The sequence below is a fragment of the Ascaphus truei genome, chromosome 2 (genome assembly GCF_040206685.1).
Source record: "Ascaphus truei isolate aAscTru1 chromosome 2, aAscTru1.hap1, whole genome shotgun sequence".
Classification (NCBI taxonomy): domain Eukaryota; kingdom Metazoa; phylum Chordata; class Amphibia; order Anura; family Ascaphidae; genus Ascaphus; species Ascaphus truei.
In genome coordinates this window covers 400,800,249-400,814,812 of record NC_134484.1, presented here as the reverse complement: position 1 = coordinate 400,814,812, position 14,564 = coordinate 400,800,249, and the positions used below count along the sequence as shown (strand labels likewise).

At 36.4% G+C, this 14,564-nt stretch overlaps 1 protein-coding gene across 1 annotated transcript in view; it reads left to right on the top strand.

The window, feature by feature from the left end:
- The window catches only part of COL1A2 (collagen type I alpha 2 chain), a 36,508-nt gene extending 24,406 nt beyond the window's left edge, over nucleotides 1-12,102 (top strand). The window contains exons 32-50 of the mRNA XM_075587329.1: nucleotides 925-978; nucleotides 1,602-1,655; nucleotides 1,779-1,832; nucleotides 1,931-2,038; nucleotides 2,677-2,730; nucleotides 2,827-2,880; nucleotides 3,267-3,428; nucleotides 3,904-4,011; nucleotides 4,850-4,957; nucleotides 5,800-5,853; nucleotides 6,004-6,111; nucleotides 6,818-6,871; nucleotides 6,978-7,085; nucleotides 8,423-8,476; nucleotides 8,588-8,695; nucleotides 9,376-9,625; nucleotides 10,155-10,345; nucleotides 11,068-11,310; nucleotides 11,686-12,102. Coding sequence (XP_075443444.1) covers nucleotides 925-978; nucleotides 1,602-1,655; nucleotides 1,779-1,832; nucleotides 1,931-2,038; nucleotides 2,677-2,730; nucleotides 2,827-2,880; nucleotides 3,267-3,428; nucleotides 3,904-4,011; nucleotides 4,850-4,957; nucleotides 5,800-5,853; nucleotides 6,004-6,111; nucleotides 6,818-6,871; nucleotides 6,978-7,085; nucleotides 8,423-8,476; nucleotides 8,588-8,695; nucleotides 9,376-9,625; nucleotides 10,155-10,345; nucleotides 11,068-11,310; nucleotides 11,686-11,832 — 2,073 coding nt within the window. The 3' untranslated portion in view covers nucleotides 11,833-12,102. The remainder of the gene's footprint in view (nucleotides 1-924; nucleotides 979-1,601; nucleotides 1,656-1,778; nucleotides 1,833-1,930; nucleotides 2,039-2,676; nucleotides 2,731-2,826; nucleotides 2,881-3,266; nucleotides 3,429-3,903; nucleotides 4,012-4,849; nucleotides 4,958-5,799; nucleotides 5,854-6,003; nucleotides 6,112-6,817; nucleotides 6,872-6,977; nucleotides 7,086-8,422; nucleotides 8,477-8,587; nucleotides 8,696-9,375; nucleotides 9,626-10,154; nucleotides 10,346-11,067; nucleotides 11,311-11,685) is intronic.
- The last annotated feature ends 2,462 nt before the right edge of the window (nucleotides 12,103-14,564 follow it).

Genomic DNA, 14,564 nt, shown 5'->3' with positions numbered 1-14,564 from the left:
GGGCGATATCCACACTCAGTATAACTGTGTTTTGTGGATGGGAAAGCATTGATAAGTCATACACCAATATACTGTACTCTATTAGATTGTGACCACTGGTCTTTTATTACTACAAATATTATCAGGTTCATCATGTATTTTAAAGTATAAAATGTACTTTATATTTCTTTGGGCATAAATACTGTAATCTAGATCCAATATATCAGTGGCACCAATGTCTGACTGATTATTAATAGAGATTATTATCCATTATTTCATCACATTTCAGGCAAAACGTGAAGGTATTGTTTCGTAACAAATTTGCGGAAAATGGCAACCTTTGCCAAAAAATGTGTCAAGTATTATGAGTCAATGTATATTGCAAATTCCAACACAGAAGCAAATAGGAGGATCAAGTCACACGGCCCTTTATAAAGTGCCATTTTAGCAAAAAATTGTAAAAAGTCACACAATTTTGTGACAATTTAAACTTTCGCAAAAACACAAAATGAAGGAGGAAACTGCAAAATATTTTAGCAAAGCCATTTGGAAGCTATTCACACAATTCTAATTATTAACCTCATTTAATGCTGAAGGGTTATGCGTAGAGCTAAATAACTGCATTTGGTAATAATCATTTTAAGAGTGTTTAATTTATTTTTGCTTGGAGAGGCAAAATGAGTTGTCCATCAGACACAAGACAGGCCACTTCAGACTCCATGCTTTCATCCTATCCATGCCTCACAGCCCACTTCAGATTCCATGCTTTCATCCTATCCATGCCTCACAGCCCACTTCCGACTCCATGCTTTCATCCTATCCATGCCTCACAGCCCACTTCAGACTCCATGCTTTCATCCTATCCATGCCTCTGCCATAACGACTGTAACAGCTGTTCCCTATTCTGTAATGACACATGGTTTTGTGTTTCCTTTTTGTCTGTAGGGTCCTGCAGGTGCAGCTGGTGCTCCTGGTCCCTCTGGTGGTCCCGGCGACAGGGTATTGAATGGCTACCTACCTACATTATGATTATACACTTGCTCTGTAACCATACAAGCACAAGTATCTAATATGCAACAAAGGCTATTAGAGTAGTTGCAACATTTTAATTTTGGCATCCTAATAATATACCTGTATTCTACTCAAACAATTCATTTCTGTTTTGCATATCATCATCTGCAAAATATGATATTGATATTGATATTAAAACACAAATGGTTGGCCTGTAATTATTAAGCTTTTCTGTAATCATCTTTAAGAGTTTTATTTATTTATTTTTGCATGTTTTTATTTAGTTGCCTTTTTCTGTTTCTGGAAAACTATGATCAAACCCTTTATCTCTACTAGAGATGGGTGGCCACTGTTTCCTGTATTGATTAACTGGCTATTATTTGAATAGGGCTATTATTTGATTGTCCCTATCTATATTGAATACCAACTGATAAGAGCAACACTTCTCAAAGGAAACCTAGCAATATGCGTGTGGCATCGAATGACGCTATCTGTAATCCTACCTATGTCATTATTATGCACCCTAAACATTCTATATAACATACATGTCAATGCTACATACTAATTATTTCAAATACTAAATATAATGTTCTCTTTTTTTACCACTTTAGGGTGAATCTGGTCCCTCAGGCCCTGCTGGTCCCCTTGGTGCCCGTGGTGCTCCTGTAAGTAGCAACCCATAGTACTTTATAAAAGCACTTGCACTTACAGAACACAGCAGAAAAGAAGGTATGTAGCAACAAAAAAAACCCATCTAAATCATTGTTATTTCCATGTCTCTTTTAAAGGGTGAACGTGGTGAGGCTGGTCCATCTGGTCCCACTGGCTTTGGCGGTCCCCCTGTAAGAAAAATATATCTTCTCGTTGTTAAAAATATGAAGGAGCCCCACTGATCGGAATTAAGGGTAGTAATTATATTGTGCACTTGTTATCCAAATAGGGTGCAGCTGGCCACAGTGGAGCTAAGGGCGACAGAGGAGGCAAAGGACCTAAAGGAGAACTTGGCCCACAGGGTCTTCTTGGTGCAGTTGGTTCTTCTGGTCCTGCCGTAAGTAACTTAATTTCCATGTAAAAAGATGAAAGTTAGAAATGGCAAAAAAACACGTGCATTGTGCATAAGCAGAGTGTTTGTTTTGGATCTGATTTTATTATTTTGAAAACCACTTGCATTTTTAATAGTGTTTGAATGTGTTTTTATTTGGGTTTGAGTACTGTGTATCAAAGAGCAGATAACATTGCTGATACTAATAGAGTATGTACTCAAGCTACAAAGAGGTTTTTTTTTAAGATACTACACATGAGTTTGTTTAAGAATTTTAGCAAGAAGAGCTGAAAACCATTAAAAATAAATGTAAAACAAATGTAAATCAGTGTTTTGTGACAAGTTACTGCTTTACAATAGAAAGGAATATACTGACAACATAGCTGCAGAGCTATTGTCAATGTTCAAGGAAAAATGGTAAATTTGTAGAATGACACTTATTGAAATATTCCACATATAAGAAAGTTCCTTGGGTAACTACAGTACATCATATTGTAATTACAAAGTAATGATAGCCGATTGTAATGCCCAATCTTATATGATCATCTATTCAGTGCTCACTACAGAATGTTTCTGTTATCAAATGGACAACATTTCCCCTACCACCATAACCATATATTACAAATCTTTGTTTTTTGTTATAGGGTCCCAATGGTGCTGCTGGCTCTGCTGGTGCTCGTGGTGAGACTGGTCCAGCTGTAAGTTAACACATCTCTTACATGCAACATCTTTTTTGTCACATTGATAATGGCGTGTTAGCATGTAAGCTTATCACTTGTATTTTTTACTTTCAGGGTGCAACTGGTTTCCCTGGATCCGCTGGAAGAACTGGAGGTCCTGGCCCAGCTGTAAGTATTTTTGTAAAAGTTGGTAATTAATATCTAAATCATTGGTTTACAAAACATAAAGTATATGTTCAAAAATGTAGCACGATTTGCAAGACATATAACAGCAAAGCAGAAAAAGGTGGCGGTGGAAATAATTTAGCGATCACAATTCTGTACAACTCCCAGGTCCACGTTGGGCCTAATATTTAGTCATCCAGGAAGATCCATCATAGCTTATGGTTGTAATGTGTCTGTGGATCAGCTTTATTCATGCTTGCCCATATTCGTCATTGCGCTGGTGCAATTTGTTTGATGCATAGACCAATAAATAAATCCTGCATAAAATAGGTGTTTGGTCTGCTACATTGAATAAATATTTATGTATTTACATATTTGTTGTTTAATAGGGTATCGGCGGTCCCCCTGGCCCTTCAGGCAATGCTGGTAAAGATGGTCCAAGAGGTCTACGTGGTGACAGTGGACCAGTAGGTCGTCCTGGTGAACAAGGCGGTGCTGGCCCACAAGGTCTAGCTGGAGACAAAGGTCCATCTGGTGAATCTGGTCCTTCTGTAAGTTTCTAAAATGTTTGCTCCCATGCTCATGATCAGGTGAAACTTTAAATACATAGTATAACGCTGTCCCTCAAGGAAGTAGAGGAACATTACATAATTTGGCAGTTATCAAAATCTGACAAAGAAGCATAGAATTTGAAAGTAGATAATGGTCTCTAGGCCCCTTTAGTCTGCCCATATATGTTGTAAAATCTCACACCCTATTTGACCCTTATCTTTCTTTCATATTTAGGATAGTGTACTGTTTGTATTTACTGTATCAGCCTTTACCACAACTGTGGTGAGCTTTTCTACAAATCCACCACCCTTTTCGTGAAGAAATACTTCCACATATTTCCCCTGAGGCTGCCACCCTTTCGTTTCAGAGCACTGTATTCTGTACTATGAACATCTGCAGCAAAGACTACGTACATTACGTATGAAAGATTGCAGAGATACAAAATGTGATGGGTCTTCTTTCTATGTTTTATAGGGATCGCCTGGTACTTCTGGTCCCTCTGGTGTTCTTGGTTCTCGTGGTATCGTTGGTCTTCCAGGAACAAGAGGTGAACGTGGTCTCCCTGGTGGTTCCGGATCAAATGTAAGAACAAATGAATGTAGGTTTCTGGTTATATTGAAAGGGCATAACTATGACTTTGAAGCCACATAGGAAGTGACAATGAAACCCAATTCTGTCCTTGTCAAGGGAAGTGTCATCATTCTCCTCTTTTTAAACCTTTACCGTTTCAGCTAAGGCATAACATGTCAGCAACAATGTAAAGGAAACGGGAGGTTGATGCAGAAATGCAAATCAACAGCATCCTTTCCTTTATTTTGTATCCCAAAATGGCCTTTCTTAGTGGTAATTTACACCTTTAGTGGGGTACCAAAGGCCATAAATGTCATTGCATTTCCATGGTCAAAAGGAGGGTTAAAAGTATTTGAAAGGTTCTTAACAATGCTTTTCTGAACAGTTGTTTTCAAGAAATACCTTCATGTCCCCCCCAGGTTCTTAAGAACTGTAGTTACTGGTTTTAAATATCCCTCTAGGGGAACAAAATGGCCACCAAATCTCATGAGTCAAGCTGTCCAATAGGAAGCTGCAAAGCTAGTAACTTCACTGATAAGTATCTAGAAAACCAGGGAGTCGTGGAGATGTAATTAGGTGGGTTTAGCTCCGGTGGACCCACCAGTTCCCATCTTGTAAAAAAAAAAAAGAGTGTAGAGTGATTGATGCTTGCAAATTATAATGAAGAGAAAAAAATGACACGTGCATAAATGTAATGGATAAAAACCTGCATCTATATTTGTCTGTGAAACAAAAAAAGAAAAACAATAAATTGTTACATCATTGTGTTTTCATTTTTTTTGAGAATAAGAATATAAAATACTATGTACAATGACATTGGGGTAAATGTGTTGTGTTTTTCCCTTCACAGGGTGAGCCAGGTCCTTCCGGGCCCCCAGGCTCTTCTGGTGCACGTGGTTCCTCTGGCCCAGTGGGCTCCCCTGGTATGAATGGTGCTCCTGGTGAAGCTGGCCGTGATGTAAGTGAAATATTACACTTACATTCAGAAACATTTTTTTTCAAGCGAGTGATTCTAGACAATATAAATCATTTGAATAATCAGTAGCCAGCTTAATTAGTGCAGACTGAATTTATTCTTGCAGTGTGCATTATATTTAAATTGTTTATTGTAGTACTGATTAACAGAATTCTATCTTTTTATATACAAGTACATATGGTACTGTATATATGTACTTCCAGCATGCACAACAGCAGAGAAACAGTAACAGTGGCAGTGTCTATGCCTATTAATTCTCAGTCCATCTTTGTGCTGGAAGGACATTTTCCGACTCAAACCTGTCATGCCAATACTGTTTTTGTATAGTGATTGGAGAAAGGCTTGCAGAGTAGTGTAGTCCATGACAGCCAAAAACGAATAAGAATTAAATGAGTGCAGCTGTGGATGAAAATGTTGTTCCTCACAGGGCACAATAATTGGTAGAATTCTTTTTTTCTGTTTCCATTTTGAATGAACTTAGATTTTGGATGAATACAGGTCTTAGGAAGTCTAACTCAAAATTAATTTTCTGGACCCAAAGACTTATGTACCCTCAACCATAAAATGTTAGAATATTTTTTGTATCAAGTGCACATAGGAACATCATTTTTAGCCAACCAAGCTGATATCTAATCTAGAATCCTGAATGAATAATACTATAGCATGTTATACCATGTTTGATATATTGAGGATATCATTTACATATCTCCCCACCTGGTGAGCATATACCGAGGTAGTTTAATCTGTTATCATAGTGTGTTTTTGTCTTTGCAAAATGTTCTTTCCGTGTGGAGCCTAATTTAATACTTCTTCTTTTGGTGTAGGGCAATCCTGGCAATGATGGTCCCTCAGGCCGTGATGGACTTGCTGGTCCTAAGGTAGGTATCTGACCACTTGATTGTCTTTTATTTTAACTGACATATAAGATATGGCTTGGTAGCTAATGATTCCAAGTTAATTACCTCCTTCCTAGCTAATGTAACAAAGAACTTACATGGAGTTACTTACACACATCTACTTCTATTTAGGGCGAACGTGGTTATCCTGGTAATGGTGGAGCTGCTGGAGGTGCAGGTGCTCCTGGTGCTCCTGGCACAGTTGGCTCCGTTGGCAAACAAGGAAATCGTGGTGAGCCTGTAAGTGTCCAACATTCACATTCTTTGGACTATATAGTACAACTAGTCAATGTTAAATCTCATTCATTTTTAGGAGGCCTAGGATGAATATAGGCATTTTCACATTATCTGAAATGCATCAACTGTGACCAGTGATAAATAAAGTGATTGACTTGAATCTGCCATTAAATTGTGGACCCAGAAATTGGTCCAGTCTGTTAGTACTTATTGTTTGATGATATTGTTTGTATTAATGTTTGATGATACTCAATTTAAGTTGTGATATTTATTGCCATTGTAAGCACTAGATTTATTACACAAGTCTTGCCGTTTCTTCTCATAACATACTTTTAATCTGCTCATTTCAATTTTTAAGAATCTTCATTAGTTATTAAATTCATCGAACTTTCACATACGTACAGAAGCATTTGAACATCCTAACATAGAAAATACAATTTAACTAGATTCTATGTACATAAGGATAAATCTTTTTTTTAAGCATGTTTTGCGGTTTCTTTGGGATACTAACACTACAAAATTCAGGAAAGACTGTCATCTGTAAATCATTAAGAGGGTGATTCTGTTCAGGCTCATTTCAGTAAAAATTCCCTATATACAGTACAGTATGTCTATTGAGATTTTAATCGGAAATTAGCCGAACCAGCATATACAATGTACCACTACATTTTTTGTTGACATCCAACTTTACCTTTTTGTTATATTTTAGGGTCCCTCTGGCTTCTCAGGAGCCACTGGTCCTGCTGGTCCTAGAGGTCCCGCTGTAAGTATATTTCTAAATATTAAAGTGAATGGAACAAAAATCTGAATAAATACGGACCCATTTAATGAGTGCAGGAGTTCTTTCAATAAGCGTTCCTCTTTAACAGGGCATACAAGGTGGCCGTGGGGACAAAGGAGAAGGCGGTGAGAAGGGAGGTAGAGGCATGAATGGCATGAAAGGACACAATGGATTACAAGGTCTTCCAGGCGCATCTGTAAGTATAAAACTGTCCGTTATTCTGAACTTGGGCAAATTAAAGAGCATCTTTGTATTTTGTTCAGAGAAAACCTGGAGATATAAGCACACTTTTATTGTGTCGTGTTTCATTCCATTGATCTGAAAGGGGATACACACACACAGAGATCAATGTTTTAATTACAGAACATATCTGCCTATAAATGACGCACAGCTTAGCTGTGATGGCAAATTAAACTTTGCACCTTTAGGAAAAGGTGGAGTTTGCACAATGTTTGTCATACTGTATGATATGTTCAAATTTGGAATTAAAGTGTTAATTTAATGCCCAACACAAATTAATTTATTTGCACCAGTCGAAGGTGATGTTGTGTTGAAAATAAATGTAGCTATACTGAGTGATCTTCACTGATCTGTTTATTTTTTAATACATAACATATAAATGACATTGTTTATGTAATATATAAGCTATATATAATATAACATTTAGGTTACAGTTGCTATGAAAGTATAGTTAGCCAGTTATAATAAATAAATGATGATTCAATATAACATTTGATAACCAAGTAAAAAAACAAACCATGACTTCAGATTATGCTTTTTTTTTTTTTTAGTATTGAAAGAAAGAGATTCTGCTACTCTACTTTGACTTTTTACACAAGTCCAAGTTTGCGCTTGTTTATGAAAAAAAGCAAAGAATTATAACTTAACTAAAATATATAGCAAACTAACAATATCAAAAAATATTCCATTTGACGTCATTGTCTTCATGATGACTAAGCACATCCACATTTATACCAGTGATAGTTTATTGTGAATAATAGTGAATATAAGGCGCTAACAACTTAAAATAAAAAAGTGGTTGCGTGCAAGTTAATAGTGCAATATACAATAGAATATGTGCTCAAATTATATATCCCTGCTCAAACCCTCTGGTAGAACCTGTTTCCCGGGTTCCAAGTATAATGATATATTTCAGACAATCCAGGAGGAGCAAAATATAGGGAAAAAAGAAACAAAAACAGTGCAAATTTAAGTGCAGACGTTGAGACTAAATTATGATAAGATGATACTATCTTGGCTCTACCGGTCTATCTACTCACAAGATGTTAGTGGTATATGTGATAGTTTACAAAAGTCATGTTAACCTTGCAATGTACATGTATTCATAGAAACGGTAAATCCTGCATTATATTTTAGCTGCTTTCAATTACATGTAGCAGCTCAGCAAACATTGAACATACATGGCAGCGTAAAACAGCTGTAATTCATTTCAATGTAATGTTGTAATTTCTTTGATATCCATTTGAAGTCACAACAATTTGATTGATTTTACCTTGTGTGCTTTACAACCAGGGTATTTCAGGAGAGCAGGGACCCTCTGGTTCTAACGGTCCATCCGGTCCACGGGTATGTACTGTACATTTCATTCATAAAAGTACCCTCAAATATAGAAATGTTAGCACACTGGCTTTTAGATGCGTATGTATTCATTATGTCACAATAATTGGTTCGTTTTAGGGTCCATCCGGTCCTTCAGGTCCTCCAGGCAAAGATGGTCGTTCAGGACAATCTGGCCCCATTGGTCCCGTTGGTGTTCGTGGTTCTCCTGGTCATCAAGGTCCCGCTGTAAGTATAGAACCATAGGTTGTTCCAGATGTGGCTCCATTCTATTGAATAGTGATGTTAACATTTTAAAAAGAAAAGATTTTGGGAATGCAAAATGAAGGTTGATTTTAATTTTGAAAACAGGGTTCTATAAAGACGTGTTCTTATATTTCAAGCTATATTTTAAAAATAAAATGGCATTTGGATGTACAAATTGTTCAAAGTAGTGACATTAGCCACACATCTGAAAACTGCCTACAAATCTGTGAAATTACAAAATATTTTGATCTGAAGTAATTAATGTGGCACTTAAAGAAATATAATAAAGTCTTAATGCTGCAGTAAAAAAAAAAAAGTTCAAATGTTTCAGAGTTCATATGGCACTTGCACAGGGCTCTGTAATTATAGTCTGAGCTTAACTATGCTCCAAATTTGATTTTGGGCACCTCTGAGTCTTCAGTATTTGTTCAGATAACTCCATCCTCACCAGTCACTTTATCATTTGTACTGCTGGTAATTTACTCAACAGGATAGAACTAAGCAGGTTCAACACAAAAGTTTTCAAACAGAATTTTCACACCTACTCTGCAACTTTGTCAGGGAACATTTTATATCACCCCCCTTGCTGCCATTCAGGCCCACAATGCCTTGGAGGCCCACATGTTTACTATTTTGGTTTTATTTTATCATGGCACTTTTAGGGTCCCCCTGGATCACCTGGTGCCCCTGGTCTTCCTGGAACATCTGGAGGTGGATATGATGGTGGCTTTGAGGGTGGTGAGTTCTACAGAGCTGACCAGCCTGCTCGCAGACCCAAAGACTATGAAGTTGATTCTACTCTGAAAACTCTGAACAGCAAAATCGAGACAATCCTGACACCAGAAGGCTCTAGAAAGAATCCAGCTCGCACATGCCGTGACTTAAGACTCAGCCACCCAGAATGGAGCAGTGGTATGTTATAGTCACAACTTTTCTTACCTCATTTCTACTGCCTACCTAATGCACATATTATTATTTTAGCGCCCCAAACTCTAATTAATATGATACTCATTTTGAGAAAAAGTTTACATTTGTAAAATCAAAATCAGCATCCGTGTCTTCAAATGATTTAGCAACGGTTGCATTGAATCTTTTTTGTGGGGTAAAATTATTGTTCAATGCAACATCCCCCACAAAGAAAACTGCATATTTATCTGTGGTTAAAAAGGAATCAACAGAGCAAAAACTATCCACTATCTTGTGTTATGCTTAATGATTTGGAAATAGGTAAAGAAATTTGGGCAGATTGGGTTGGAGGTACTGCATGGGTAGCCACAATAAAGACTTATGAACCACAGTTCAGTATGAAAATCTCCAACAGGTTATTGCTTCTTAATACAACATTGCTTGTTAATACTGTACATGCTAATTTTCAGGTAGAGGTTTTAAATTTTATGAAGAGCAGAATCTTTGAATTTATATCTATTATTCTTCCTTTTAGGATTCTACTGGATTGACCCTAACCAAGGCAGCAACGCTGATTCCATCAGAGTGTTCTGTGACTTCTCCACTGGTGAGACATGTATCAGTGCCAACCCAGACAACATTCCATCCAAGAACTGGTTCAACAGCAAGACCACAAAGAACAACAAGCACGTATGGTTTGGTGAAACCATTAACGGCGGCACACAAGTAAGTTATCATTCTGTATTTGCATCAGGATCTTAATTAGCGCTCACCATTAGTAGAAGAATTGTAAGACATTATCAGCCTGCTGTTATATGCTTTGCAGTTGGTTCATTGCAAAAAAAAAAAAAAAACTGTAAATTCATCTAATAGAAGACATTTTGCCAAACTTGATTTTAGCAAAATAAAATCTATATATTTTTTAAATATTACAGTGGCTTGACAAATCCAGAAAATGGCATTACTTAAAACTGAATCAAAGCCTGCTACACAAGATGATTAGGAGAAAATAGATGGATTCTGTCACTTGATATTTTAAGGATCTTTGTCTGTAATATCCATGGATGAGTGTTAGTGAGCACATGGGGAGATTGCCTTGTGCTTCTATTGTGCTAACCCTCAGCCACATAACAAAAAGTTCCAGCAGTGCTTTAAATCATACCCTACATATTTAGCTCTTTTACACAGTTTGTAGTGATACCAAACAAAGACATTTGAGGAAAATGGGATATAATAGAATAGGTATTCTCTTTCTTGGCCTTTTCTGAATAGTGTTTTAATTTGAAAAGGACAGGGAACCTAAATTTTCTCTTTCCTTTACTATTACCCCTCACTTTCTACTTATGAATAGGCTGTTGGACATTCCTTGTAAAAAAAAAAAAAAAAAAAGAGAAAAGAATAGCAGGTTGTGCGCTGTATAGATAACATATTTATTTTCCCTTGCTTAGTTTGAATACAATATGGAAGGAGTGACTTCCAAGGACATGGCCACTCAACTTGCCTTCATGCGCCTCCTGGCTAACCATGCATCTCAGAACATTACCTACCACTGCAAGAACAGTATCGGCTACATGGACGGAGAAACTGGAAACCTGAAGAAGGCCATTATGCTGCAGGGATCCAACGATGTTGAACTACGAGCAGAAGGCAACAGCAGATTCACTTTCAGCGTTCTTGAAGACAGCTGCACTGTAAGTAACATAATCAAATCTGTACTTTTATTGTAATTACTTTGTGCATAGCTAGTAATTGATTGCCACCTGTGATATTTAGGGAGGGACTCCAGATCATGTCAGTTATCACTGCCACTTACTAGGACAAATTTCTCTAACTCAATTAAAGATATAGTCAGTAAGTTCAATATTTGAGTACAAATGTAAGAGATAATTATGACAGAACTGAGCGGAAAGGGGCAGTTTCAAAGAGGTTAAACATTGACCCACATGGGACCACACCGTGCTACTGATTTTTGATAAGTAAACGTTATAGTAGTACAGTATCTGCATTGACCCCTTTCTTTGAGTCAATTACTAAACTGTGTAATAATTATGACCTTTTTGTTTCAGCAACACACTGGTGAATGGGGCAGAACAGTCATTGAATATAGAACAAACAAACCATCTCGCTTGCCAGTACTCGATATTGCACCTTTGGACATTGGTGGTGCTGACCAAGAATTCGGTTTGGACATTGGCCCAGTCTGTTTCAAATAAATGGACAAAAACTAACTTAAAAGATATCCTCTCTTTGCCCTTTCTTTTTTAATACTGAAAGCTGACCTCCTTCAATTTATTTCCACTCATCTACTTGCTTAAATCCTGGGCGAAAGAGATGGATCGAATGGAGCATTGTGCAATGCAATTTAATACACCCAGAGAGGACTTGGAAGTCTTTCACGATTTTAACACCATATTGTGGAAAATGTCAGCTATTGTCAAACCAAAAAAACAAAACAAAATAAAAATAAAAACCGTGAAAGTTTGCACCATTTGTGGCCTTTGAATATCTTCCACGGAGGAAGTTTAAAACCACAACTCCCACAGGTTTTAACTACCTCATACTCTTATACTAAAGTGGCATCACATCCCTAGTAGGTAACGGAAAGAAGTAAGCTCATAATTACATTATACAAAGGTGCTAATTAAAGTACTTGAAGAACTTCAATGGTGCTAATAAACCTTAAGACCCACTTTACTGTATTAAGTTGTAATGTTTTTATCGGCATACGTTTCAAGCAGTAGCCAGGCTGACCAATGAAAAACCCAGGAAAAGCATGTGGATCATTTGGCCATCGTTGTCCTCTTCCTTAAAATCGGGTGTCCATTCTTTTTATCTGAATTTCATCATCTTGAATGGGTTGAAGGAGGCATCATTTTTTTTTTTCAACAAATTGTACCTATTTTGTATATGTGAGATGTTTAAATAAATTGTGAAAAAAAAATGAATAAAGCATGTCCAGTGTTCCAAACCAAGTAATTTAGTGAGTAAAGTGCCTGGCTTATACTGTATGCAGCTGGTAACTTTTACACTATCACACAAACAGCTAGAAGCCGACCTCCCTTAGGGTGACCTTTTTACATCCACTGTAACTTACCAGTTTGCCACATATAGTTTACTTTGCTATATGTTAATATTCAAGCTAAATATAGTTCAAAAGTAATCTGTTATAAAACAATTCATGGACACCAACAAGACTGCAAATCAATACTTGCATCAGTAGCTTGTTACATAATGTAGTAGATTTAGCCATTTTTTTTTAATTTTGTCAATTATATATATATATATATATCTTTTACAACATTGAACATGAATGATAGACATTTTCTACCAATTTATCAACACAAGGTACTGTACATCTGAATCTTTGCACAGCAGTGGATCAACTTGATGCGTGCTTCCATTATTAAGATGTATTTAATGTGTTAAAATATCGATATATTCAAGCGACAGAATTATTTGAATGCAGTTAGATATTTAAAAATAATAAGCTAGTAACATATCTCCCATCTGTGAAAGTAATACAAAAATAAGGGCAAAAACAGCACCTTATTAATGTAAGAAATTATGTAACTGAAACCAAGGGGTTTTTTCTCTAATAAATCAGGTGCTGTTCTAGTGTCAGCATTGGTCCAGCTTTGCAACCTGGAGACTTTAATAAAGTAATGTTACTGTATTTGGCAGTTGCACCCCTGCTTTTTGCTCAGTACTAATCCTCTTTGATAAGCGCAGTTTTAATGCACCAAACATTAGCTCATGTTTTTTCTGCAGCATACTGTATTAAATGTAACATCTGATGACAGCAGTTTAGGGGGTTATTCCTCCATCTGCAATAGTGCAGATCGGGGCACTAGCATACGGAAACTCATCAGAGTTCAAATGTATCCTGATCTGCACTATCGACGTTTGATTTAATGGCCCCCCTTAATATACAGTTTATTAAGGACAAATATTCTATGCCTACTATCAATATTTAAAAGTGTAAAGTATTTCTGAACATTGAAACACAACTTTTTTCTTTATCTAGGCACTTGATTGCTAAGGCACATTTGAGAACTGTATTATGTCTTATTTTAAATGTATTGCCAGGTTTTCTGAAACATTACTGTGTGCTTTATTTCATTTGTTGCTGTGTAATAGTACAATAGCTTTAGCAAACATTTTAATCCAAAATACATTGTATCGATTGCCTTATAAATCAGTTGTACCTTAGGTAAGAGTCTTTACCAGATTGAATTATAGAACATGGAAGTCAGTCGTTTCGTGTCTAATATAAGGAAGTACTATAGTAATTTTAAAACTGTTATGTTTGCATTCATTTTTATTAGGTCTTAAATTCTGCTGATAGTAGAGAAACAATGGTATGCAGCAATCAATAAGGTATTTCATCTAAAATATAATGTTTTGTCACAATTTTTCCCTTTTGGATGGAATTAAACAACTGAATGGGATTGGACTAGAGGTGAGTAATAGATGATAAACAAAGGTTGGAAGACTTGCAACGCTGGCAGAATGTTTTCACTGGGTGGCTTATTATTAGTACGCTATACAGAAGTAGTTATTGAACTGTTAAACTGGAGTAAAACAACATTTGTGCAGTACTGTATATACAGTACCATGTTAAATAGCACAATACATTAGAGTTCAAATAGTTAATGTCGCAAATTCATTTTAGTTGTTATGTAATAATAAGGCCACATGTAGCTGAACTCAAGAAAGTGCAATTGTGTTGTTTTTTTAGTAATTTGATGCATATGATTATGTGGAAGATGTGGGACTAAAATACACATTATGGGGAAAAATGTATTCAAAATATGACACATTACGGTCAAAAAAGTAAGCTGAGAGATACTGACAGTGAGATCAGTCTCTGTTGATTGAGGAATTTCAAACATCCAAGAATTCTATACTTCTATCATTTATTCTTAAAAGGAAATACTTTAACTAA